The sequence below is a fragment of the Eublepharis macularius genome, chromosome 2 (genome assembly GCF_028583425.1).
Source record: "Eublepharis macularius isolate TG4126 chromosome 2, MPM_Emac_v1.0, whole genome shotgun sequence".
NCBI classification, from domain to species: Eukaryota; Metazoa; Chordata; class Lepidosauria; order Squamata; family Eublepharidae; genus Eublepharis; species Eublepharis macularius.
The window spans coordinates 162539810-162564199 of record NC_072791.1 but is presented as its reverse complement, the minus strand read 5'-3'; the positions used below and the strand labels follow the sequence as shown (position 1 = coordinate 162564199).

The window sequence follows — 24390 nt, the reverse complement described above, 5'->3', positions numbered from 1 at the left end:
ACTCCTCTGTAGTGTTGATTGCCTGCGTCCCTTTCTAATTTTGCACCTTTCCACAAAGCATATTCTCCATGCATTGGCAACATGGCATTGTTATGCATTTGGAAAGGCCTACAGAACTCCAGAAAATGTCCTAAGGTGATTATTTCTGCTCCCACACAGAAACAAAAGCTACTCTGGCTTTCCTTCCACCAGGGAAAATGTTTAGTTGCATGTAATTAGTGGGCAAGGATATTAACGGTATTTTTATTTTAACTGAATAGCAAAGCCTTGCTAAAGGTGCTGGGAGACATTTGGCACTGCATTATCCAGATGGTCTGGCTGTTAGACTTCATTATAATCGAGCTTGTCCCCAAAACTGATGCATTGACAAGGTCTGGGGAAACAAAGCCTCTGCCGTCTACTGCAAGGCTAGTTTCATGTTCCTTGTGCTGCAGATGAAAACTCTGAGCAGCCAATGCTATTTGATTAGCAGTGAGGGATAGCACACCGCCAGAAGAGTACCTGCAGGAGGCCGTGTATTCCGGAGAAATCATTTGGAAACAAAATCCGGTTTATATTATTGTAGGATTAGACCTCAGTAAAGTGGCACCTTAAAGAACAGGAGCCTAGTTGAATGCAGACTCTCTGCCATGCTAGCCTTCTCCCCAGTCCAAAATGAGACCAGGTTGCCTCTGCATCCGTACATTATTGGATATTGCGCTTTCATTGCTCTATAGCAATCATTTGCTACTGCATTGGCTTGTACACATGGGAAAATCCAGTTGTAAATCACCACTATAGTGCAATATCAGCATCTGTCTCATCCATCCATTTATTTATTGTCCACCTTCCTCACTGAGACCCAAGACAGATTACACGGTACAACTGAATACAATATAATCAACAGCTAGAACGTTCACTGAGCAAAATACAGTAGGGTCAACAATTAGGTCATTCAATCAATAGAAACAATAAGGAATGGCCGCAGAAAATTTGAAAACAAGCCTAAAGCAGAACACAGAGATGAAACCTTTCTGAAACAAAGCATAACTAATTAATATGACATCTTTATGGAAACTACCCTGTACGAGCATATCTACCTCAGCAAACAGTACTCAATAACATAGTCTATAGTTCCTGTCCCATGCTAAGGTATCTTTTTGAGCTATTTTTTACTACACAGCCCTATAACCTCAGAAAGCCCTCCTGAATAATTCAGTTTTGCATACTTTGCAAAGGCAGGCCATTCTATAATGAAGGGGCTACCACAGAGAAGACATATTGCAGGGTGGTATCTTCAAAAGACCCTGTTCCAACTGGTGAAGCTACAGGGGTGGGACATAGGGGGCAAGTTGGTTGCACAGATAGGAGGGACCAAGATCATGAAGGGCTTTGAATGTGATAGTCATGACCTTGAATTGAGCCTAGTAACTGATGGGTAGCCAATGGAGTGACTGCAGATGGACACACATGTTCCATCTGGCTCCTGTAGGTAAACAAGCTGCAGTGTTCTGTACTAGCCAGAGTCTCTGAGTTGACTTTGAGGGGAGCCCTATGTAGTGTCTCTGACCTTAGGCTCAGTCTGCATATGAAAACACATACAGGCATTGTAAGTGGGTGACATCATCATTAGTTACCATTTAGAAGCATGATGGCAAGCTCTTAATTTGTATGGCTGCATGATATAGCAGATGGAAGCTGTCAGAAGATTCCTTTGGAATGTCTGATCATCTCTGTGACCACCTACACCAATGAGAGAACTGGGATATCCAGTATTCAAACTTGTAGGTTGCTCATTTAAACTACAGCCAAGGCACAAAGATATAACGGCTTGGCAAACATTCTTCCAACAGACGTCATTTATGGCACCTACAGTTTATAGGGCACATCCCAAAATACCAGGATCTTTCAGATTGCATTACTTCCTACTGGGGCTGCCTGACTACAAGCTGTTCATATGTGGCTAAACCTCTGATACTATCCTGTGCAAACATTGTAATTATTTGCTTTGCCAGCCCATCCCAGTATAAAATAACGCCATATAAGCAAAATCAATTTCATTTGCTTCATCTGAGGGAAGATTCTTCAGATCATGAAATTTTGTCTCTAGGAAGCAGTCATAAACAAGGTAAGTTCTAACCTCCATTTTCTTTCTTAAGAGATTTGCTTTATTTCCCAGCTGGTACATTCTGCTACATGAAGGAAAAGCTTATTTTTAAAAAATCTTAAAGAATCGAATAGTTAAAATCAGCAAAATACAGAACTGCTAAATGCTGCTCCAAATAATATCAAATATATATCTCTGAAGTTCAAAAACCCAGTATCAGAGCCTTGCCATATTGAGCACCGAATGTGTATCAATAGAATTATGTCTCACATAGGTAGAGTACTGTACAAAATTAAAAGAAGTAAAATCCTCCATTGACAACTGTACAATCCAAAGTTAGTCCTGGAGAGAAAATAAGAGACTTTTTAAAAAAGACTTCCATGTTGACATGTTAAGTATGTTCATTACAAACCTACAAACAGGCTTGTATACAAACTGCATCAAGCTATCAGTGTTCAACAGAGACTACTGTTATCCAGGACATTGGCAAGTTAGGCAGTAGCCTATGACTGATTTACCCGCAATAACAAACAGGCTAAATCTGATGCTACTAGCTGGGCATTTTGGAGCAAACTTGCAGTCCTAAAAGTATTAACCTAAGAGTTAGTTCCATTGAACTCAGACATATGTGTAAAGCATAAGTTGCATGAAAGGGTTACTTGAAGGCTATGCAATGGAATGGTGTACTGTCAGATGGTCAAATATCTAAATGTGTCTTTTGCTCTAAGCATTAATGGCAGTGCAATCATTCCAGAGTACTAACTCTTCTCTCCTGTTTTATTTGAATTTCTAGTTTTTCTCTACAACCCAACAGTGTTCAAGCAGAAGCTACAAATCTATGAGATGCAAATAAGCATATCAACCAAAATGTTCCCTCTTTCATTTTAAAAAGTTACTGAGTGGTTGCTAAAGTAATTAATACTGTACTATGTACTCAAAAGGTAGTAGTCTTCAACTCTAAATATGTATGTATACTGCAGAAAGTGAAAGGCAGATGAATAAGGTGGTAGTGACTGGATTAAACTATGATGCATATACTCAGCATAACATGTACGGAGAAATTCTGTACTTTCTTCAGTTGAGTTTAAGATAATGGACGGGGACTTCTTTGTCTCAATTCATCTACACTGTGTCACATTCATGCACATCAGTTAGTAGGACTTTAGGCTATATACAGACTTACAGAGTGGTCATCATTGCCATTGTTTTGTGCCCCTCTGTGGTTCCAGACAAGTGTTGTCGGTTTTATACGTTTATCTGGAAGAAGACAAAACTAGCTGCCCTGGGTCATCATGACTAGCACTGCTGTAATAGGCAAGTGCATGTTTTTGGTGTGATTATTGCATGTGCCTTATTACCTCTAAGTAATACATTATTAAGCACATTTTGAACTGTTCTTAAATCTTTCCAAAAGAACTTTTTTCAGAACATGAAAGGGACAGTGCATATCAGCGTATGCACTCATGTAGTCCTTTTGAAAGTGCAAGCATAAAAGAGGTGAAGGCTACAATACTAAGAACACTTTTTGGGAATGAGGTTCATTGAATAAACTGAGTAGATCTGCTTAGGATTTTGCCATCCTGTGCAGGGCCACACTTTTCTGAGCCCATTGGCTTCAATCAAGCACTATTGTTACACAGAGGCAGGCAGTGGCACACAATCTCTGCACCTCCTTTGCCTTGAAAACCATACGGGGTTGCCATAAGTCGGTTGCAATTTGACAGAACCTTCATGCACACACACAGGTCTCCTTAGGACGGCACTTTAGGTCAGGAGCTGCTTTGCCCTTGTGTCTAGTCAATTCACCTCCAGTGGTTTTAAAGGAACAAAGGAAAGAAGTTGCCATGGGAGAATTAGAAAACAAGCTTTGCCTACAACTGTGCTTTGATGCCCTCATGTTATGGTTGTCCAGTTATTTTTATTTATTTTATGTCATTAATAGTCTGCCTTTCTCACTGAAACTCAAGGACATTTCCATAAACAATGCCATGGGGTAAATAAACACAATTTTACAAAAACATAACATTAGTAAGGACTCAATACAGGATTGAAGAAATGCTGAAAGAGAACATAAGCAATTCTAGGGCTGACATTAGACTACATGAAGTACAAATAGTTCATAGGAGCACATATTTAAAACATGTAGTAAGTAAGGCAACATAGTGGTGGTGGTGAAGTCTATGGTCCTTAACTCATTAGCGAAGTATCTGAGAGCCCCTCCCTAGAATACAAAGAGCCTTTTTGAATAAATGGGTTTTGCATGGTTTGTGGAAAGCTAGGAGAGTAGGGAATCTCCTGAACTCCTCAGGCACGCTGTTCCACAGGGTAGGGGCGACCACAGAGAAAGCCCGTGTACAGGCTGCTATTGATTTCGCCCATGTGCAGGGTGGCACCTGTAGGAGACCCTGTTCAGATGAGCGAAGCTGCCATGGAAGATCATGGGGTGGGGGAGAGGAGGTCCCGTAGGTATGCCGAGCCAAGGCTGTGAAGAGCTTTGTATGTGATAAACAATACCTTAAACTGAGCATGGTAGCTGATAGGTAGCCGATGGAACGACTCCATCAAGTTATTCGTACCGCATCAGGGCTTTAGCCACAGTGGCATTAAGGGGGAAATCATTCTCCTCTACACAGTCATTGGATACTCCTTATCATTTTAATTGCTTTAATTTTTACTTTAACTGTTTAGGGAAGTTTGGAAGAAAAAAAGGAAATTTTATCCCACCACATGGCTCCACATAACTTTGCTAATCTGATTCTCAGTTTGCCCGTGACTTTTCCCCAAAACAGCAGCTTCTCTGATCTTTTCCATTCATTTATTTTTGTATTAATGATAAAGTCTGTTAGGTTCTTTGTTAAATTGTCAACATTGCTCTTCTGTAGATGGCAAAAGTATGAGGTTCATAGAGGATAAAAACTCTTGGATTTCAGCGGTCTACTCCCAGAGCATGATGCAGCATCATTGCTGAAGCTAAATAAGTTTGGGTCTGATCAATGCTTGGCAATCCTATGCATGCTATCCTGAAATTCATGATAAAAGATAGACAGGATTTAAAAAAAACCTAAAAAAACCCATGAAAGCCTCTTCTAAGGCAAGAATTCAAAAAGTGATTTTTCATAACTTCCTTAGGCAGGGGGCAATGTTGATCTTTGGTGCTCATGCTGAGTTTTTTTCCTTCTTCTTCTAGGTTCCAAAGATGCTGCTTTACTCTGCTCTTTTTTTGTGCACTCTTATCACCTTTAATGGAGGTGTTGTCTCATCACCTTTAACACAGCAGGAACTTTTCTCAAAAATAGGCAACTATCACATGCTGGCGAATAAGGATGCTTCTACCTTGAAAAATGCCCAGAAACCTGAAATTTATGAAGGTACTGGAAAAACATTGAAACAGAAGCAATGGGAAAATGTAATCAAAGGCAACATGATAGAGTGGCATCACTGTAAGGTATAAAAAGAAAAGCCACCATTAAATGCCTATGAAAATTACACACTCCTTTGTAGTGAGGAAGAACAAAAATAAAAATGAAACAGTAAAAGAGGGCATTTGGGATACTTTTAAATAAATCCATCTGAACTTCTCCAGGTGACCCAGATCAGTTCCCCTGGAGAAAATGGCTGCTGTGGAGGGTGGACTCTATGGCATTATATCATTCTGAGGCCCCTTCCCTCCCCAAACCCCACTATCTCCAGGTTTCACCCCCCAAATCTCCAGGAATTTCCCAACCTGGACCTGGCAACCCTAATCCCCAACCTTTTTGAGCCTGCTGGCACCTTTGGAATTTTGAGAGGGGGTAAGCACCACTCCAAAATGTCTGCCACATGAGCCAGAGCCAAACTGGAAATGGCTGCCACTTTGCAGAATTGTAGGAGGGGAAGAAAAAGAAATGAAGGAAAGCCTTGATGAGGAAGGGAGAAACAGAAAGGGGAATAAAAAGAGGGAAAACCTGGATAATTAAACCACAAATTTGGGTGCTTCCTGATCTTCCAATGGCAGCTGCTACTTTTGCATTCACAAAGAACCATTTCATTTGAATGAGAGCAGCCAATAACAAGACCTGCCTTACCAAGACCCTATCCACTTCCTGAAAAGTTGACAGTCACCAGGGAAAGTACTGGCATTGGGGAACTCTTCTGTAGTCTATGATCACATAAGGGCCAGTATGGTATAGTCACTAGAGTGACAGACTAGTTCTGGGCATCCCAGCTTTGATTCCCTCTCTGCCATGTAAACTCACTGCATGACCTTGGGCCATTCACATACTCTCAGCATAACCCACCTCACAGGTTTGTTGTGTGATAAAAATGGAGGAGAAAAGAATGATGTAAACCACTTTGGGTCCCCACTGTGGAGGAAATAAGGTTGTAAATTAAGTAAAAAATTTTAAAAAGAGGGAAATGGATGATCTTAATATTTTTAAGGTAATTATGGGAAATGCGTATACCTCACGTGCTCAGGATAGCAAGAATGGTTTTTTAGAAAACTGATTAATGAAACTACATACAAATTACAGGCAAACCACTTTCTAGATTTACATTGCGTCTTATTTGTCCACAAATCAACAGTACAGAGGTTGTAGAATGTAAGAATAAGTTGTTCACTAGAAAGATATTTTTAAAGGATGTTTGGTTGTTTATCCTCCAATATGGAATGGATCCAGAGGAAATTTTCTGTAATTTGAACGGAATTTTCCTGCCTCCCCCTTCCACAGGAGCTCATTGATTCTCCACAAAATGCTGCTCCTGGGGCACAGGGGACCCCAACATAAGGCTTGGGGGGGGGGTCTGTAGCAGGAGGGGAGGATCAGTGAAAATTGCTAATTAAGTCTGACTCTAACACTAAATGTCTCCAGTTTCATCAGTTTTTCCTGTTCAGAAGGCATCCCAGTTAGCTTAGTTGGGAAGTAGTTTTTACAGGTATTCGGATTTCCATCAGTTGCTAATAATGAGATGTTTATAAAATGCAGGTTATATTATAACCTGCAAAGCCAAGTGTAGCTTGTCAGCCATGCTCCCCTCCCATTTTGGCAGTACAAACAAACAGTGACACCAGATTCTTAAATGAGTGTTGGTGGACCGCCATACAATAGCTGGTGGGCTGCATTCACCTTGGTGAATCACAAGTTGTGAAAGTTTGATTTAATATCAACAAAAAATTGGAGGTTTCTACATTTACTTTAGGAGGTAAACATCTTTATCTTCTTTTCTATGTAGCAAACGTAACTTTAGGATGTTATATGATCTTACTGTATGCTTCTATAATTATTGTTAGTCTAGTAAAAAAAATAAGGAGCTTGTGGGCATGGATTTTGAGGCGCACTATGATTATTGTGGCAGTGAGACTTGAGATATTAATATGCTGCCTGGAAAGATGTTCCAAAGAAATTTAGCAGACACGCACAAGTACAGATGCATAGAAAATCCATTTGCCTTTGATCCAGGAAGGGATATCTGCATGGACAGCTAATGATGATAAACTTTATAATGATTGTATGGCCCCTGTTAAACTTAATAAATGAACCTCATCAGACTATGGATGTGCATTTTAAAAAAAATCTTGTGTCATTAGTTGCTCACATGCAAAATGGAGCTAAATGCACGACTTTATTGATTTATATCCAGTTTCTTCATATAAAATATGTGTTATTACTTGATTTTTTAAAACAATCCTTTTAAAAATCCATTGGAAAAAAATGGAGTCCACCATCAATGGCAGCCCACAAGGGTCTTGAAGAACCTTCTATTTTTACTGCCAGCCTAAAACTGGCCAAACAGAGTGATGGGTCAGAAGGTGTACAGGTCCAGTATAAATACTACTACAATTAAGGTTATGTGGCTGATCTTGATTTGTTACCATAAAAATATATATGCTAGTCTCAGGGAGTTCAGGGTACTGGACAGACTGGCTTTCTAAGCTGAGAAAAGTTAACAAAGAACAAGAACAATATGGCACATTCCATCCTGTGCAAATCCCATGGCAAGTGAACTCTGCTTCTATCTACTACAGATATGCTAACAGTGCATTCTTATGCATGTCTGATCAGATGTAAAATAGTAAAGAGTCTAGGAGCACCTTAAAGACTAACCAACTTTATTGTAGCATAAGCTTTCGAGAACCACAGCTCTCTTCATCAGCTGTGGTTCTCGAAAGCTTACGCTACAATAAAGTTGGTTAGTCTTTAAGGTGCTCCTGGACTCTACTATTTTGCAATTACAGACTAACATGGCTAATTCCTCTGGATCTATGATCATATGTAGGTACCGCCGTATTCAGTGATGTTTACTCTCACATAAGTGCACATAGGATTGTACACTAAGCATCCTTGAATCAACCTTGTCTATAACAGGGGTCGGTACAAAGTGTTGGTTTCTCTTTTTTGGAGAGTTTTTGCACAAAGGTAGCATAACACCAGAGCATCCAAACAGTGCACGTGCAAATATAAAAAAAAAAAAATGAGAGGAAAGGTATAAGTCGGAGATGCAGAGGAGTTAGCCGTGTCAGGCATCTGACGAAGAGAACTTGATTCTCGAAAGCTTATGCTACAATAAAATTGGTTAGTCTTAAAGGTGCTACTGGACTCTTTTTGATAAGTCAGAGAGTGCTTGAAGTGGTGTGAACAGTTATTTTAAAAAAACTGGAAGAAATGGGATGAAGGGAGATGGAACAACAAAACAATAACGTGGCACGTACACAGTCGTAGCTCTGCTGAATGACCTTTGAATTGTTATTAGCATATGTGTGGAATACTAATGGAGTTGGGTTTGCCTTTTTCAGAATATCTGGCAAGAGACTGCAGGGCTGCTTTTCTCCGTGGTAGGAAAGAAAATGGCCTGTATGTCATCCGTCCCAAATACTCTCCGTTACTGGCAGTCTACTGTGACATGGAGTATGATGGAGGAGGCTGGACGGTGCTGCACAAGAATGAAGTCAACCAAAAAGCACCTTGGTCAAACACGTGGGATGCTTATAAGAGGGGCTTTGGGGACCTATTGGGAAACCACTGGCTTGGCAATGAATTTATACACCTCTTAACCAATCAGAATGCCTTCACTGTGCGGTTCCTCATAGTTGACAGTAATGGGAAAACCAAGAATGCTGACTACCATAGCTTTAAGGTGGATAGTGAAGATAATGGATATGCACTGAGGCTAGGGAACTATTCAGGGAATGCAGGGGATGCATTGACCACAGTGGGAGAATCAGGTGTCCATGACAACATGAGGTTTTCCTCCCAAGACCGGGATAATGATCGGAGGAGTGATACAAACTGTGCATTAGACAATGCTGGTGGCTGGTGGTATGATAACTGTTACTCAGCCCTTCTAACCAGTGACAACCACATACGTTGGAAGGGATTGTGCACAGAGGTTAGCAGCTGTAAATTAGCAGCCATCCTAATTAGACCAAATGGACAAAATTGCAACCTAAGTTCGAGATACTGATACCTCTGAGACACAATGGTTGCTTACTACTTTAAGGTCTTTCTTTCACTTTAGATAAGCCCAAAGAATCAACCACTAATATGTTGTTTGTATAGTGTGAGGATTTAGAATACAGAACCCTGAGAATTCCTCTTGCACAAATCCCAGTGAGATAAAAGTTTGAGCAGCCTAAAGTGCAGATCTCATTCTTTTCAATTTGGCTTATTCAGGAGAAGTTCACAGAGGAGTCTGATTTTATTTTCTTACCTGTTTCAAAACAGCTGTAAAGAATTTCAGCCCAGATCGAGAGCTGGTGTATGCCAGTGTTAACCTTAAGAGGAATAAAATAGTTCACCTGTCTCCATGTGAGAATGCAGTAGCATGTTTAACACAGAAGGTGGTTGAAATGTAGGACTGACATAATCTCTCTATTTTTAATGTAAGAACATATACTTTACCTGTGATTTCCAAACACCTGTAATTAAAAAGATAAATGGCTATGGTTTCATTGTGAAATTCTTTATAAACATAAGCAAAAAATGACTGAATTATGCCAGTTCTTGAATGTGAAGTTAGATCTCCTAAAACGAAGGTGCAAATATAGTCCTGAGGTCATAGGGTTTGAGTTGCCATGATTTAACCTGGGATATTATAGATTATTCTTCCATTTACTAGATCAGAGAGGCAAGACAATTAGAACATCTGAGAATCATAGCCCCACTTTTCTTCTTTAAGCTGATGCAGATTTTTTCTTTAAGCGGACGCAGAAAATTGTCCCACCGCATGCATAAATGTGTGTCAAACTTTTCTGTGTGGAGGGAAATTTCACTTGTCAATGTAGATATTAATAGATGAGACATAAGGATATCTATTCTCTGAAAAGTGGCACATTCACCTTCTGAAATTCATTATTCATGAAATATATGAGTTGCCAATTTGGATTTTATTTCTTATAAGAAAATACAGCCAGACTACCCATTAAATTTTTATCCTGCTCTTTGTCCAATGAGTTGGGGCAAGCATACATACTTCTCCCTGGCCACATTTTATCCTTGAAACAATCCTGTGAAGTAGGACAGGCTGAGCGAGAGCTCAGCATCTCAGATAATTGTCATGGCTGTTTAGAAGTTTTGAACCCAGGTTCCCCTGACCTTAACTTGGAACTCTAACCACTATACTAAATTGGCTATCACTGACTCTGTAATGATAAATTATCTATTTAATGGAGACAAAGCTCTGGAAATATGAATATTTATTTCACAGCAATATTCAATATCTAGTTTTCTTGCAGGGGCTGGTAACACTTTTACTGTTCTAGCTTCTGCAGGTACTTACCTTAGGTTATTCTCTTTATAGTAGGAATTCGACCCACAGAGATTAGCCTGCCCAGGAATACAAGATGTCAGCTAGGTGCATATTGAGATCATGAAGAATATTGCCTTCCTCTATGCAAAGCACCCATGAGGATTTTATGAATAACTAAAGAGAAGCACAGGACATGAATACAATGCATAATAGGACTAGGATGTGTATTTCTTTAATGGCAACATATGTTTGAGAAGAGAGACTATGACTGCATCCACATGTCAATTATTCTCTGTTTTGTATTTATTGCTGCTGTGAATGCAGATTAGCAATGGATTATCCACATGAGAGTTTGCAGCACGCTTTTCTCTGTCAGCTACTATTTTCTCTGCTGTGCAACTGGAGAACTTTTTGAAGCCTTTAAAAGGAACTAATAATTGCTATAAATCTACAGGGTTATGCCACTATAGCACTATAGCAAGTGTTGTTGTTGTTGTTTTTTAAAAAAGCCCTGTAAAAGCCCTCTAGTGGTGCAGCAAGGAAAATGGTGGCCTCACGGGGCTGACAGAAGGGAAATAGTACTGATGTGAGTAGGACTTTCAAAAATGCCATCTTTCACAATCAGAGGGTATGCTAATGCACTTGGACTGCATTCTTGGATCTGGGAGAACCAGGTTTGAATCCCCACTCTCCCATGGAAGCTTGCTGGGTGACCCTGGCTGGGTGACCCTTGCTGGGTGACCCTGGGCCAGTCATAAACTCTCAGCCTAACCTACCTCAGAGGGTTCGTTGTGAGGAAAAAATGGAGGAGAGGAGAATTCAGTATGCTACCTTGGGTCCCCCTTAGGGAGAAAAGTAGGCTATAAATGAAGTAAACAAACAAATAAATTTGGGAAAGACTGAAGCAAAGCAGGAAAAGTCCTGAAAACAGAACAATTAATGGATGTTGTCATACTTAAAACAAAAACGAAAAAACTTCAGGTTGGAATCCAAAACACAGAAAAACCTCCATGTGGATGCATTGCTTGAGAGCTTAAGAATTCATATTAATATGCCTTAATGTTGAGGGAGTTATTTTGAATGTAAGGGAATATAGTGGGGAAAGAGCTGTAGGAGGGCCAGTATGAGAAGTAGATCCAGAGGAGTTAGCCATGTTAGCCATCTGTGGTTCTTGAAAGCTTATGCTACAGTAAAGTTGGTTGGTCTTAAAGGTGCAACTGGACTCTTTACTAGTATTAGAAGTAGAACTGCAAGGAGCACATCGGGCAGGCATTTCCTAGCATCATCCCTACAGCACACCCATTTTGTGATCATGAAAATGGAGGTACATACCAGCAAGTAAGTTACATTGAACTCTGATTTAATTTTGAGTAAATATGCATGGGCACAGCTGGTAAATTGTAGGAAGCAGTCCCAAGTGAATCAATTTAGTATGTACAAACAAAAGAGTGGTAATCCCAGTGTATGAAATGCTTTTAACAAATAGTATATAAGTTTGGGCCTGTTTTAAAAAGTGTATTCAGTTTGAACACCTTGACGTTAAGTCTGTCATTTTACTAACAGACATTAAAACATTCAGAATTGATCAAAGGTTAAAAAATACATTCCTATGAGAGACGGGGAAAAAAACCCCTCAGACTAAGGCCATAAGTCTCAAGTTAGTAGAAAGTAACTTTAGTTGAACACAAAAGGTAATCAGATAATGGAATGGACTGACTGTGGATGTAGGGATAACTATGAGCCTGGATGGTTTTAAGAGGGAATTGGATTCATGGAGGATAGGGCCACTGACAGCTACTAGCTAAAGGTAACCTCCATAGACAGAGGCAGCAAACCTCTGAATACTGATGCTAAGAGGCAGCATCAGGAGAAGGTCTTGGCATATGCACCATGTTTGTTGGCCTTCCAGACCTTCAGCCCCTTTGTGAAGAGGATGCTGGACTAGATGGATCACAAGTAGACATATCAGTTTGTCCATCACATCCTACCCCCATACTCTGACTCCTGCTTTTGAACACCATCTATCTGAACACCATGACATCAACATCATTCTGGTTAAATGCTGGAAGTCATGTTCATGACACCCTTGTCTTGGGAGAATTCCTAGAGTGTCACAGATGCTACAATGTCACTTTTGGGTGCTCAACTGGAGGTGACATCATAACATTCATGATACTCCATCCTCCCCAGGTCCCTCCCATCCCCCTCCAGTTTGCCAGCAAAGGAACTGGCAACACCAACCACAGGTCTCGTCTTGAGTTCCTAAATTGTTTCTTATTAGGACAACAGTACTAGAAAGAGAAAATGCATGCCTTATTCTGCCTTTCTCTAGCAACAGGCCTGGAGAAAAATTACCTGGCTCTTTAACAGAGGCTTAATGTACATAAATGGACACCTGAAGCTTTTCATTTTTTAAAAAAAATATTTAAATTTTTTGAATAATACAATACCAAACAACGCACAAACACATAAACAACTAGTCACTCAACACTCATCCAGATAACTTTGACAATAGTACAGATAGGAACATATTATTCTTACATTAGAGGCTTATATAAACACATTGAAGAAAACATTACAAATTGAGCAAGACATCAAAATAGTTTTTAGGTTTGACAAGTTTTTTTTGATATATTCGTCTGTTGTCAAGAATTCCAAAACCAGATACCAAAGCTCTATGAACTGTGATTTGTAGTCTGGGCTCTCATACTGTTTAATGTAATCTGTTAGTTTTGCCATGGTAAACTGGTCCCAGACCCTTAACAGCCAATTAGAAATGGTTGGGCTTTGTTTGCTCTTCCAAGCTGCAGCAATAACTAGTTTACCCACCACCAATAGTTGAGCTATTAAAGATTTCCTTACTTTAGGGACAGGAATATCGTACCAATCATTTAGTAAGATCACTTCAGGTCGGAGAGGTAAGTGGTATGATGCCATTTTATTACTATATATAAGCACTTCTTGCCAGAACTGCTTAATGTGGACACAGTCCACCAGCAGTGCAAATATGACCCCCTACTCCCACAGTCTTTCCAGCGCAGGGGAGAAATCGAATGTTTCATATGCTGCAGCTTGGATAGAGTTAAGTACCAACGCATCATAAGTTTTATAGATTGCATCTTAATATTCACTATGTTGGTGTTGAATATGAAGTTACCCCATAATTTTTGCCACTTTTCCTCTGTAACATCTATATTGCAATCTTTATTCCAGGCCTTTTGATATGGTAATATTTTATATTCAGAATTTGTTAACAGTATTTTATATAAAATAGAAATAAGACCTTTTATATTGCTGTTGCCCTTTTTTATCAATGATTCAAATTCAGTTAGGGGTACATTCAAAGCCTTTTGGTAATCTTTACTTTCAAGTAAGTGCTTCATTTGCAGGTATTCCAACAGGGTAACTTACCTTTTATTTTGTCTTCCAGATTGACTTTCCCCATCAATTGTTTATTATGAACTATATCATTAGACCAATTTAAACACTCTTTTCTCCAGGTCTTAAAAGCCTCTTTATTTTCTGCAGGACACCTGAAGCTTTTCATGATATGGACCTAAATAATATTATTTAGTGAAAATAGGCTTGACAACTCTCCTTGCAGGACAGTTTTAAGGATTTTTAAAATTAATTTACTAAATATTTTTCTGCCTACCTAGAGAATTATCTGAACAGACAGTGACCCATTTTCCTGTGGGTGGTCTGTTTTTGTTCCCCTCATCATCTCTACAGGGGCCAGCTAGTTTAAAATTAGTATTTACTAATAGACATTATGATATTTAGAATATAGACTCCTGTTCCTGGTCATGTATTACTGGACACCAGCCATGAGGAACCTCTTCGTCTGTGCACTCATTAACCATGAGTTAAGGGGAGCAGCCCTGCACCTGCTAACTTTGTCCCCCCAATGCTTCCATGTTCAGCTGACTGTCTGCAGCAAGTCCCTCTCTATTCATAAGGGTGTATACATGGTGCCCTCCATGTGATCAAGATTCTGCTTTTTGTAGCAATTCAGTGCATGCCATCCTAATTTACTGTATGAGTCACTTTGGTGTAGTGGTTAAGAGTGGTAGGACTCTAATCTGGAGAACTGTGTTTGATTCCCCACTCCTCCAGTTGAAGCCAATTGGGTGACTTTGGGTCAGTTACAGGTCTTCCAGAGCTCTCTCAGCCCCACCCACCTCACAGGGTGATTGTTGTGGGGATAATAATATTATACTTTGTAAACCGTTCTGAGTGGGTTGTTAAGTTGTCCTGAAGGGCAGTATATAAATAGAATGTTGTTGTTGTGATCATGAGGAGGAGGCGGCAGGACTGGTTCCATGTTTTGGAGGGCCCTGGGCAGAGAGTGCCCAGGGGGGCCTCCAGTGCTTATCATGAAGATTTCCACTTGCACTTCCCTTTCTGCTTCTACTCATGTGCCACTCACCTGCCTCCCTTCTTCATGAGCCTTCCCACCACATGCAATCACTGTTGCTTACACTGTTGTGAACCACCAGCATGCTCTTCCCAGTGATGCCAGGCAGCATGTTTAGCTGGGAAGTTGAATAGTGCAGCAGTTAACTCCTCATGATCATAATGGGGGTGGGTGGGCAGCAGGAAAGGCATGTGATGTTGGGAGTGGGCCCTAAAAGAAGCCCTGGGCCCAGGTAGCTGCCTCGCCGCAGGTATGCAGATGCTGTCAGGATCTGCCATGCTGGGGAAATGTAGCCTGTGTAATGCCATATTAATTTCTGTAGTTGTTTAGTCTCTCTCCCCTCTACGTTCCTTCAAGTACATTTCCATGGGAGAGGATGCTGCGCCTTATCTGTTTTCTTCTGAGCCGACCTTGATGAACCAGCGTTCCCACAGAGAAGCTGCCTGCTATGTAAACTCTGGGGGGGGGGGGCTGGGATCTGAGACTTTGAAGTGCACCAACTTTCATTTTGTAACTCATTCCTAACAAAACTTTGCTCAGCCAGGATCTGCTTGGTCCTGGAATGTGGACATCTGGGCCTGAATGCTGTCTTTCTAATAAAACCTTTTGAAATCAAAAGACCTTGTCTTCTTGCAGAAGGGAGGAAGGCAGACTGTAGCCAACTGGAATGCCATAGCATGACAGATGCCATCCCTGGTACGAGCAGATAGTAATCATTAGTATCAGAGGAGATCTAGAAAGAGTTAAAAGATATGAAAATATGAGAAATGTCCAGAATATGCTTCCATTCACATATTTGTCCTGTATTTGGTATAATCTAACCAGTTGTCTTATCCTAACCTGGATAGCCCAGGCAAGTCTGATCTCATCAAACCTCAAAAACTAAGCTGAGTCGACCTTGGTTAGTAATTGGAATTGGATGGGAGACCTTCAAACAAGACCAGGGTTGCAGAGGCAGGCAATTGTAAACCATTTCTGTTAGTCTCTTGCCTTGAAAACCCCACTAGGGGGTCACCATAAGTCAGCTATGACTTGATGGTACTCTCCACCACCTGAAGCAGTGTCCCAGTACCCATACCCAGTCTTTATTTGCTGATGTCTGAATAAATAACATGAAGGACTGAGAGGATACAAAATGACTGTCTTCAAAACTACACCTAAATGGTCATGCAGTAATCCTGCTTTAAAACATCAGAGGGAATGGTACGGCCATCTTCTACTGGGCAGGACAATGTCTAATATCCCTATTTCTCTAGTCCTTGGCTAACATTGTTCATTTACGGTGTTTGCCACTACTACATCCTATCAGGCAGGATATCATCTGCTTGGGTGTGTGATGCTTTTAGAACACAATGCTTGCTGTAAAGATAATAATCACGTTAAAACCAACAGATCACATGCACGCAAAGGCTATATGGGGCTGGGTATTGCTTTGCTTCTCCTATACAGAGCACAAAGTTCCACTGAGTAAGTGGTTTGTGAAATGTTGATGGAGAATTAATTGTCTTCTTATCCAATACGCAGAAAAAGCAAAGTGTTCTTGGTCTGGAAGACCAGGGAATGAAAATGAAACTAAGAATTTATGGGAGATAGCAACAGAAAATCCAGTGCAGAAGATTTACATGAGTCAGTGAGTGAGAGGCAATTTTGTGTAGGGACTAAAGATCTGGGCTTTGTCTCCTGAGACTTAAGTTCAACCCATGTTTCACCATGAAGTTCACTAGCTGATCTTTGGCCAGTTGATGTCTACTAGTCTAACCTACCTCTCAGTCATAGATCCAGAGGAGTTAGCCGTGTTAGTCTGTAGTAGCAAAATCAAAAAGAGTCCAGTAGCACCTTTAAGACTAACCAATTTTATTGTAGCATAAGCTTTCGAGAATCAAGTTCTCTTCGTCAGATGCCTGATCAAAACTGGGCAGATACAGAAGAGGAGGGGGGAAGAGAGAGAGAGAGAGGAAAGAAGGGGACATAAATCACAAGGAGACAGAATGCAATTAGCATGGAGGCAATCAAAACATTCCTTTGCTTGGAAATGTAAACATCTCCTTTTGGTGTGCAGTCAGTTTGCCGTATTAGTTTGTAGCAGTGAAAGTATCCAATTCCTATGTAGTATAACCACAGCTCTCCCTGCCAGCTGCATCTGACAAAGAGAACTGTGGTCCCCGAAAGCCCACACCAGGCGTCACTGGGGCTCCCCCAGATCACGCCTCTGTAAAGAGAATCTGTTACCTGTGATAATGTGATAACCATTCATAGTCTCTACTCAGTCCCAGCTTGACAGAGTCAAATTTGCATATGAATTCCAATTCAGCAGCCTCCCGTTGGATTTTGTTTTTGAAAGGTTTCTGTTGAACCACAGCGACCTTTAAGTCTTTGGTGGAATGTCCTGGTAGATTGAAGTGTTCTCCCACTGGTTTTTGGACGTTTCCATTTCTAATGTCAGATTTGTGTCCATTTATTCTTTTGCGTAGAGGTTGGCTGGTTTGTCCAATGTACAGAGCAGAAGGACATTGTTGGCACATGAGGGCATATATCAGATTGGAGGATGAGCAGCTGTAAGAGCCAGAGACAGTGTAGTTGATGCCATTGGGTCCTGTAATTGTATTCCCTGGGTAGATATAGGGGCAGAGCTGGCATCTGGGTCTGTTGCAGGGCCTGGTACCTGTGCTGGTGACTCTGCTGGCCGATTCATGATTGTAAGTGAGAAGTCGTTTAAGATTGGGGGGCTGTCTGTAGGCAAGGAAAGGTCTTCCACCCAGGACTTCTGAGAGAGAGGTATCATTTTCCAGGATGGGTTGTAGCTCACTGATGATACGTTGGATGGGTTTGAGCTGGGAGCTATAGGTGACAACCAGTGGTGTTCTGTTGTTAGTTCCTTTAGGTTTGTCCTTGAGCAGACTGTTTCTGGGTACTAGTCTGGCCCTGTTGATTTGTTTCTTCACTTCATTTGGTGGGTACTGTAGTCTCAAAAATGCTTGTTGTAAATCTCTTGTGTGAGTCTCGGTCGAGAGCATTGGAGCAGATACGGTTGTAACGTAAGGCTTGGCTGTAGACAATAGACCGAGTGGTATGTTTAGGGTGGAAGCTGGAGGCATGTAGATATGAGTATCGGTCTGTTGGTTTCCGGTATAAGGTGGTATTTATTCGTCCATTATGTAGTTGTACAGTGGTGTCCAGGAAGTGTACCTGTTGTGTAGAGTGGTCCAGGCTTAGGTTGATAGTAGGGTGAAAGTTATTGAAGTCCTGATGAAATCTCTCAAGGGCTTCCTTCCCATGGGTCCAAATGATGAAGATGTCATCCAGGAATCTTAAGTATAGTAGTGGTTCCAGTGGATGGGAGCTGAGGAAGCGTTGCTCTAAGTCCGCCATGAATATGTTAGCATATTGTGGTGCCATGCGTGTGCCCATGGCTGTGCCATTAACCTGTAGATATAAGTTGTCACCAAATTCGAAGTAATTGTGAGTGAGTACGAAGTGACAAAGTTCAGTGGCGAGGTTTGCTGTGGTTTTGTCCGGGATAATATTCCGTATGGCTTGCAATCCATCTGCATGGAGCCTTTGGCAATTTTTTTGGACCATATTCTACAACCTTTTGTGGTCCAAACTAAATCATATGTTAAGGACACCACTTCCTTCATTAATTTTGTGGAGTCTTTGACTATACCTTACAATTCATTTCTGTTGACCATGGATGTACAGTCACTATACACTTCAATACCACATTCGGAGGCACGCCAAGTGATTGAAGTTGTAATGGATCGGAGACATCCTAGGTCTCCACCCACCCATTTTCTGTTGGATCTTTTGGACTTGATCATGGAACATAACTATTTCCGTTTCGAGTCCCAGTTCTATTACCAAACAAAGGGAGTGGCCATGGGCTGCTCTGCGGCCCCGAGTATAGCAAATCTATATATGGCCAGTTTGGAGGACCGCTATATCTATGCGGAAGATGCGAATCCCTTTTTTAAACATATTGTGTGTTGGAAACGATACATTGATGACATTTTTTTGATAATTAAAGATGCAGAGTCAGTTGCACCACTGATGAGTTGGATTAACAGCTTGGACCCCAACATTCGTTTCACAAACCAGGGTAGTTTGGACCAGGTCAATTTTTTGGATGTGGTGGTATTCAAGAGATCAGCCAACCAACTGGGCGTCAGGCCCTTCCGCAAGCCCACGGACAGAGCGGCATACTTAGAGTTCACGTCGCATCACCGCTCTGCCCTTAAACGGAACATACCTTATGGGCAGTTTTTAAGAATTAGAAGGAATGCCACTAACTATTTTGATTACATCAAGGAAGCCAGGACCATGAGTCAAGCCTTTAGATCACGGGGCTATCCTAAGCAGGTTATAGAACAAGCGAAATTACGAGCAGAGCGGTGCACCCGGAGAGACCTACTTACCTATAAGGTGAGAGAGAATAGACCTGAAAAGAGAATTACATGGGCTATACATTTCTCGCCCCTATCTGGGAGAATTGTAGGAGCTATTAGGAGAAACTGGCATGTCCTAGCTGACGTGCCGGGCTGCGAGGCCCCACCACAGATCGGTTTTAAGAGGACCAAAAGCCTAAGGGATGTCCTGGTACATTCGGATTTGAAAACTTTGACCACTGATAGTAATGTACCACAGGGGCATTTCCCCTGTGGCCGTTGTAATGTTTGCTCCCTTTGTGTAGATCTTAAAACCATTATTCATCCAGTCTACAACAACCCACTGGAGTCTAAAAACTTTTCAACCTGCTCCACGTCGAATGTGGTTTACCTGATCCAGTGTAGTTGCAAACTGATGTATATAGGATGTACCACCCGCCCGGTCCGTTTGAGGATCCAGGAACACCTCTCTAAAATACGGACTCGGAACGAGGAGGCTCCCCTCACCCAGCACTTTATGACTCATCATAGTAGTGAGAGAGAACTAGTCTTTACGGTCCTGGAAAATGTTAACAAACCTGGTAATGCAAACCGTTTTTTATTACAAGCGGAGGCACGTTGGATTTTTCGCCTCCGCACAGTGTCTCCTGGTGGTTTAAACAACGAACTGGACTATTCATCTTTTCTATGATCGTTCTTCACACCATAGTTTTGATACCATCATTTATTCAGCAAGGACTTTTATATAGTGTTAGCATTCACAAGTAGTAAGAACAAAAAGGTCTCAATCTCAGTGCATTTTAAGATATTTATTGCATTGATTGCATTGATTGTATTTTCGTGATTAAAATTGCAGCAGAGTCGGATTCGGTGACTTTCACTTTAATTTATATGAAATTTGGTGACTTTCACTTTAATTAATTTGGAACAGCGTTTGTATAAATTATGGGAGGGGCTCAGACCCCTTATCCCAACGATTCGTTAGACTTACCCTTAGGATTTGAACTGGAAGATGCAGAGCGGTTCCTTGTCAGTAAGTTTCATACAGGGAAGATATTGTTTGCTGAAACATTTGGGGAGGTGTGAAAAAAATTTTCCTTTTGTGATTTGTTCACATAGATTTTGGCCTGAAGAAAGAAGAATGTACTTCTGAAACGAGCAGTGAACAGGTCGACCCAACTCGTCGCCCACACCCTTTTTTTCTGCAATTCAGTTTGGCAGATGCATTGTGTTGACTGCCTTTCCCCGGTTTAGCCGGTTGGACTTATTTACGGACTGCCGGCATATGGGCTTATTTAAGCCTTGTTACGGATGTATTGATCTTGCCTTATATTGGCCCCTTGTATTGCATTCATTTTGTATTGCATTCACATTGAATTGTATTATTGTATGGATATTTGGGATTAATAACGGAAGTTTTCATATTGGTGCCCCTTGGTGTTCTTCCTTGAGCCTGGTGGCTCTCTGTTTTCTGTGTGTCTTTGGGAGGAAGACTTTCCTGTTTGTTTGCGTAGTCTTAAAGGTGCTACTGGACTCTTTTTGATTTTGCTACCTCTCAGTGTTATTGTGAGGATACAGGAGTGGGGAAGAGGAAAAACTCAGAGTTTGGGGGAGGGGGGAGAGACTTCATGAAGTGACATCATTATGCTCTAGGAATTTCTATGGTAACTCCCCCAATTCCCCCCCCCACTGCTCCATTGAGCGAGGGCAGTGGGCAGGAGCATTGCTGGGAAGTCTCTTTCTGGAACTGGGTAAATGGTGACCGTAGGGGCACGATTAGGAGTGTCATCTCTGGCTTGGGAAATTCTTGGAGATTTTAGGTGGAGCCTCGGGAGGGTGGGTTTGGGAAAGCAAGGGAGCTCAGTGGGTATGTGATACCATAGAGTCCACTCTCTGAAGCTGCCATTTTCTCCAAGGGAACCTATCTCTGTAATCGAGATCAATTGTAATTCTGGGAGAACCCTATGCCCTACCTGGAGGTTGGCAACTCTAGGCACTGTAAATATTTTGCATGCTTGTAGAGTTTCCATATGTATGAACCAGAAACCTGAAAAATTCAATGGTCAGTTTGTGTGTACCAAAGCTGTACTTGCATGCAAAATTTGTGTGGTGAATGGTGATCCTATTCAGACAATGCGACAATCACAGGTATCAGGAACAACATGCTCCTGGTACACACAGTTGCCGGCTTCCTGGTATGTGTTGACATAACATCTGAAAAGAGCTAAGAAAAGCTAGCATCTGTAAAGGAGTCTAGTCTAATCTTTTCTGTGAGACCCTAGTTCCTACATGCTCATTTTAAAAACAAGAAATCACTCAAAGTGGTATATTTAAACAAGAACTGAACCTTGTGATTTCACTAATCAAGTAGTTTGGCAGTTAGTCTCTTGAATCAAGCACAAAAAATTTCCTATAGGCAATTTTCTTGCTATGATTCTGAGTGGAAAGGAATGTAGATAGCTAAGTTACTGACTCCCAGAGAATTTATGATGGGAGTGCTCCCAATAGGCTGATCATGTAAACAGAACAACCTGCTAATCATGATGTAACATGTTGACTTAACAAGAAATTACACTTAGATGGTGGGAATTTTTACTGCTTATTTAGCCATTTATCATGGAAGCAGACTGACAGAAGATGTTTGCAAAGCTAACAAACGACACACATGCACAATGGCAAAAAGAAGCTATGCCTGGCTTGTAATCTCCACCTCCACCTGAGCATAGTCAAATATATCCTATATAATTTTTAATGTGAGCTCATTGCCCTTTGTCACAGTTGAAACAATGGCATTGCCAATGACAGAGTCTCATTTAACCAAACCACACTTAAACAAATACTAGAAATACATTTTTATATATTGGCCAACAACCATGGTGGATTGAGGACTATAATGAATGAATGACAAAAGAAAGTTCTTCTTCACACAATCTACAACTAAATTGTGGACTGTGGTACCATGAGAAGTGTGCCCACCATTTGCTTAGATGGCTTTAAGGATAGATCTAGTAGCCATCGTAGCTAAATGAAACATTCATGTTCCATTGCAGCATACTTCTAAATATTAGGAATTAGGAATGTTGTCCATGCCCTGTTTATGGATTTCCTAGAAATAATAGGATGGTCGCTGTTAAAAAGAGGATGTTGTACTTCATGAACTCTTGGTCTGTTCCATCAAGGCTCCTCTTTCTCCTTATATCCAGGCTAACCAATGCTGAAGCAGTCTTTTATAAAATGTGGGAAGTCCTGCCATGTCCTCTGATTTAAATGCTGCTTGGACGTGGTTGTAGTTGGGGATGAGAATTAAGATTTTATATAACAATATGAATATATAATGTTCAGCTTTTTACATAATGTCTCTGAAATCTTTCTTTCCTCAACTGTCTTGGGCATGTTTCATCTCTGGAGATTCACAACTGGAAGAAGAATATTGATTCAACTGTCAATGTATACAAGCTGTGACTGACTCAGCTTCAAATGCTGAGATTGCCAGACAGTAAGGAGGATGATTGACAGGTCCTTTGTGGCTAGCCTGAAATGGCAGTTGGGGATGGAATGTTGAGGGGTTGACAGTTGGAGTAAACAAAAGAATGGAGTTGGAGTCTGACTTCTGACCAGAGAGGGTCAGCCAGAGAGTCCTCTGTGTGAGGAAGGAAGGGAAGGTGTACCCTTAAAGAGAAATCAGTACATTCATGAAGCACTTTTAGTCCTTGGACTAAAGTGGGAAAGACAGCACTATCTCTGCATAGACTCAAGAGATCTGGGAATTATAGTGGGTCAAGGAAGTGGGTAGAAAGGAGTCTTCCTTTTGGCACCAGGAACAGGGTTATAGCTCATAACTATAAAACCTGCTCAGTATCTTGAAAGGGTTTGGCTCAGTGGAGTACCCTAGGGTCCGGAGAGGAGGGGAAGTTGTGCTGTGTCTGTGTGTGAAAAGTGAAGTATTTATGAAGCAGTGCCAACCTCTGAAAGAACTCACTTTAACATCTTTAAGTCTGATAACACCAGCCAGCACTTTAAGAATCATATCAAGTGTTTTGTGCTTCACACCAGTGAAGTATTCTGTACAAAAACCTCTCCATTATTTTACCAACTTGTAAAAAACCTGTTACCTTTTGAATCTCCCCAAGCCTTGTGTGCCAGTTTTTGTTTAAGTGCAAACCTCTGATCTTTCCCCTACTTAGACTTGGACTCTTTTTGATTTTGCTACTACAAACTAACACGGCTAACTCCTCTGGATCTATACCATTTATATGTTCCTAAGGGTGAGACAAGAAAGAAAGTTGAAGCTTAACATCAACCATGCTACTAAAAGCTTCCCAGCCCAGTATTCAGCTTCATAGGCTTAGAGAGAAGTTTTACCTCAGAGCAGGGGAAGGTCAGCCCAAGCCTGAGACAAGGGTTTGTGATACAAGCAAACCAGAATGCAAGCTGACAAGGCTAGTATATCTTTTGGAGGTTCACATTGACTTATCAAATGCACAAATAGTTCTAGCCTCTCTGAAATCCTCTCAGGTGTGTCTTGCAGGTCTTCCAATCCTAGGTCTATGTTTCAGACTAGCTGGGTTTTTTTCTCCAGCAGACCCAACTCTGAATTTTCATACAGCATTTGGTTTGCTTTTTTATCCTTTTGATTTGCAATAAAAATCCCTGGAAATACTGGTGTGACCTTATGAAGCACAAGCACAAGGTGGTTGCTGAAGGAGATGTGTCTCTGCGCGTGTGCACGCACACGCACACACACGCACGCACACGCACACACAGCCCATTTTTACCTATGA

At 41.1% G+C, this 24390-nt stretch overlaps 1 protein-coding gene across 1 annotated transcript; it reads left to right on the top strand.

Annotated features, from left to right (window-relative positions):
• Window positions 1–2029: 2029 nt before the first annotated feature.
• Window positions 2030–9997, top strand: LOC129323707 (fibrinogen-like protein 1-like protein). The gene is made up of 3 exons (XM_054970305.1): window positions 2030–2107; window positions 5274–5454; window positions 8859–9997. Exons 2-3 carry the CDS (start codon window positions 5283–5285, stop codon window positions 9524–9526), a joined length of 840 nt encoding a protein of 279 aa, XP_054826280.1. The 5' UTR covers window positions 2030–2107; window positions 5274–5282; the 3' UTR covers window positions 9527–9997.
• Window positions 9998–24390: the final 14393 nt, after the last annotated feature.

Excerpts from the sequence above, each read along its gene's own strand:
- LOC129323707 (XM_054970305.1), top strand. The coding sequence starts at position 5,283 with ATGCTGCTTTACTCTGCTCTTTTTTTGTGCACTCTTATCACCTTTAAT. Across the intron at positions 5,455-8,858 it reads GAAACCTGAAATTTATGAAG|AATATCTGGCAAGAGACTGC; the intron begins GTACTGGAAAAA and ends TGCCTTTTTCAG.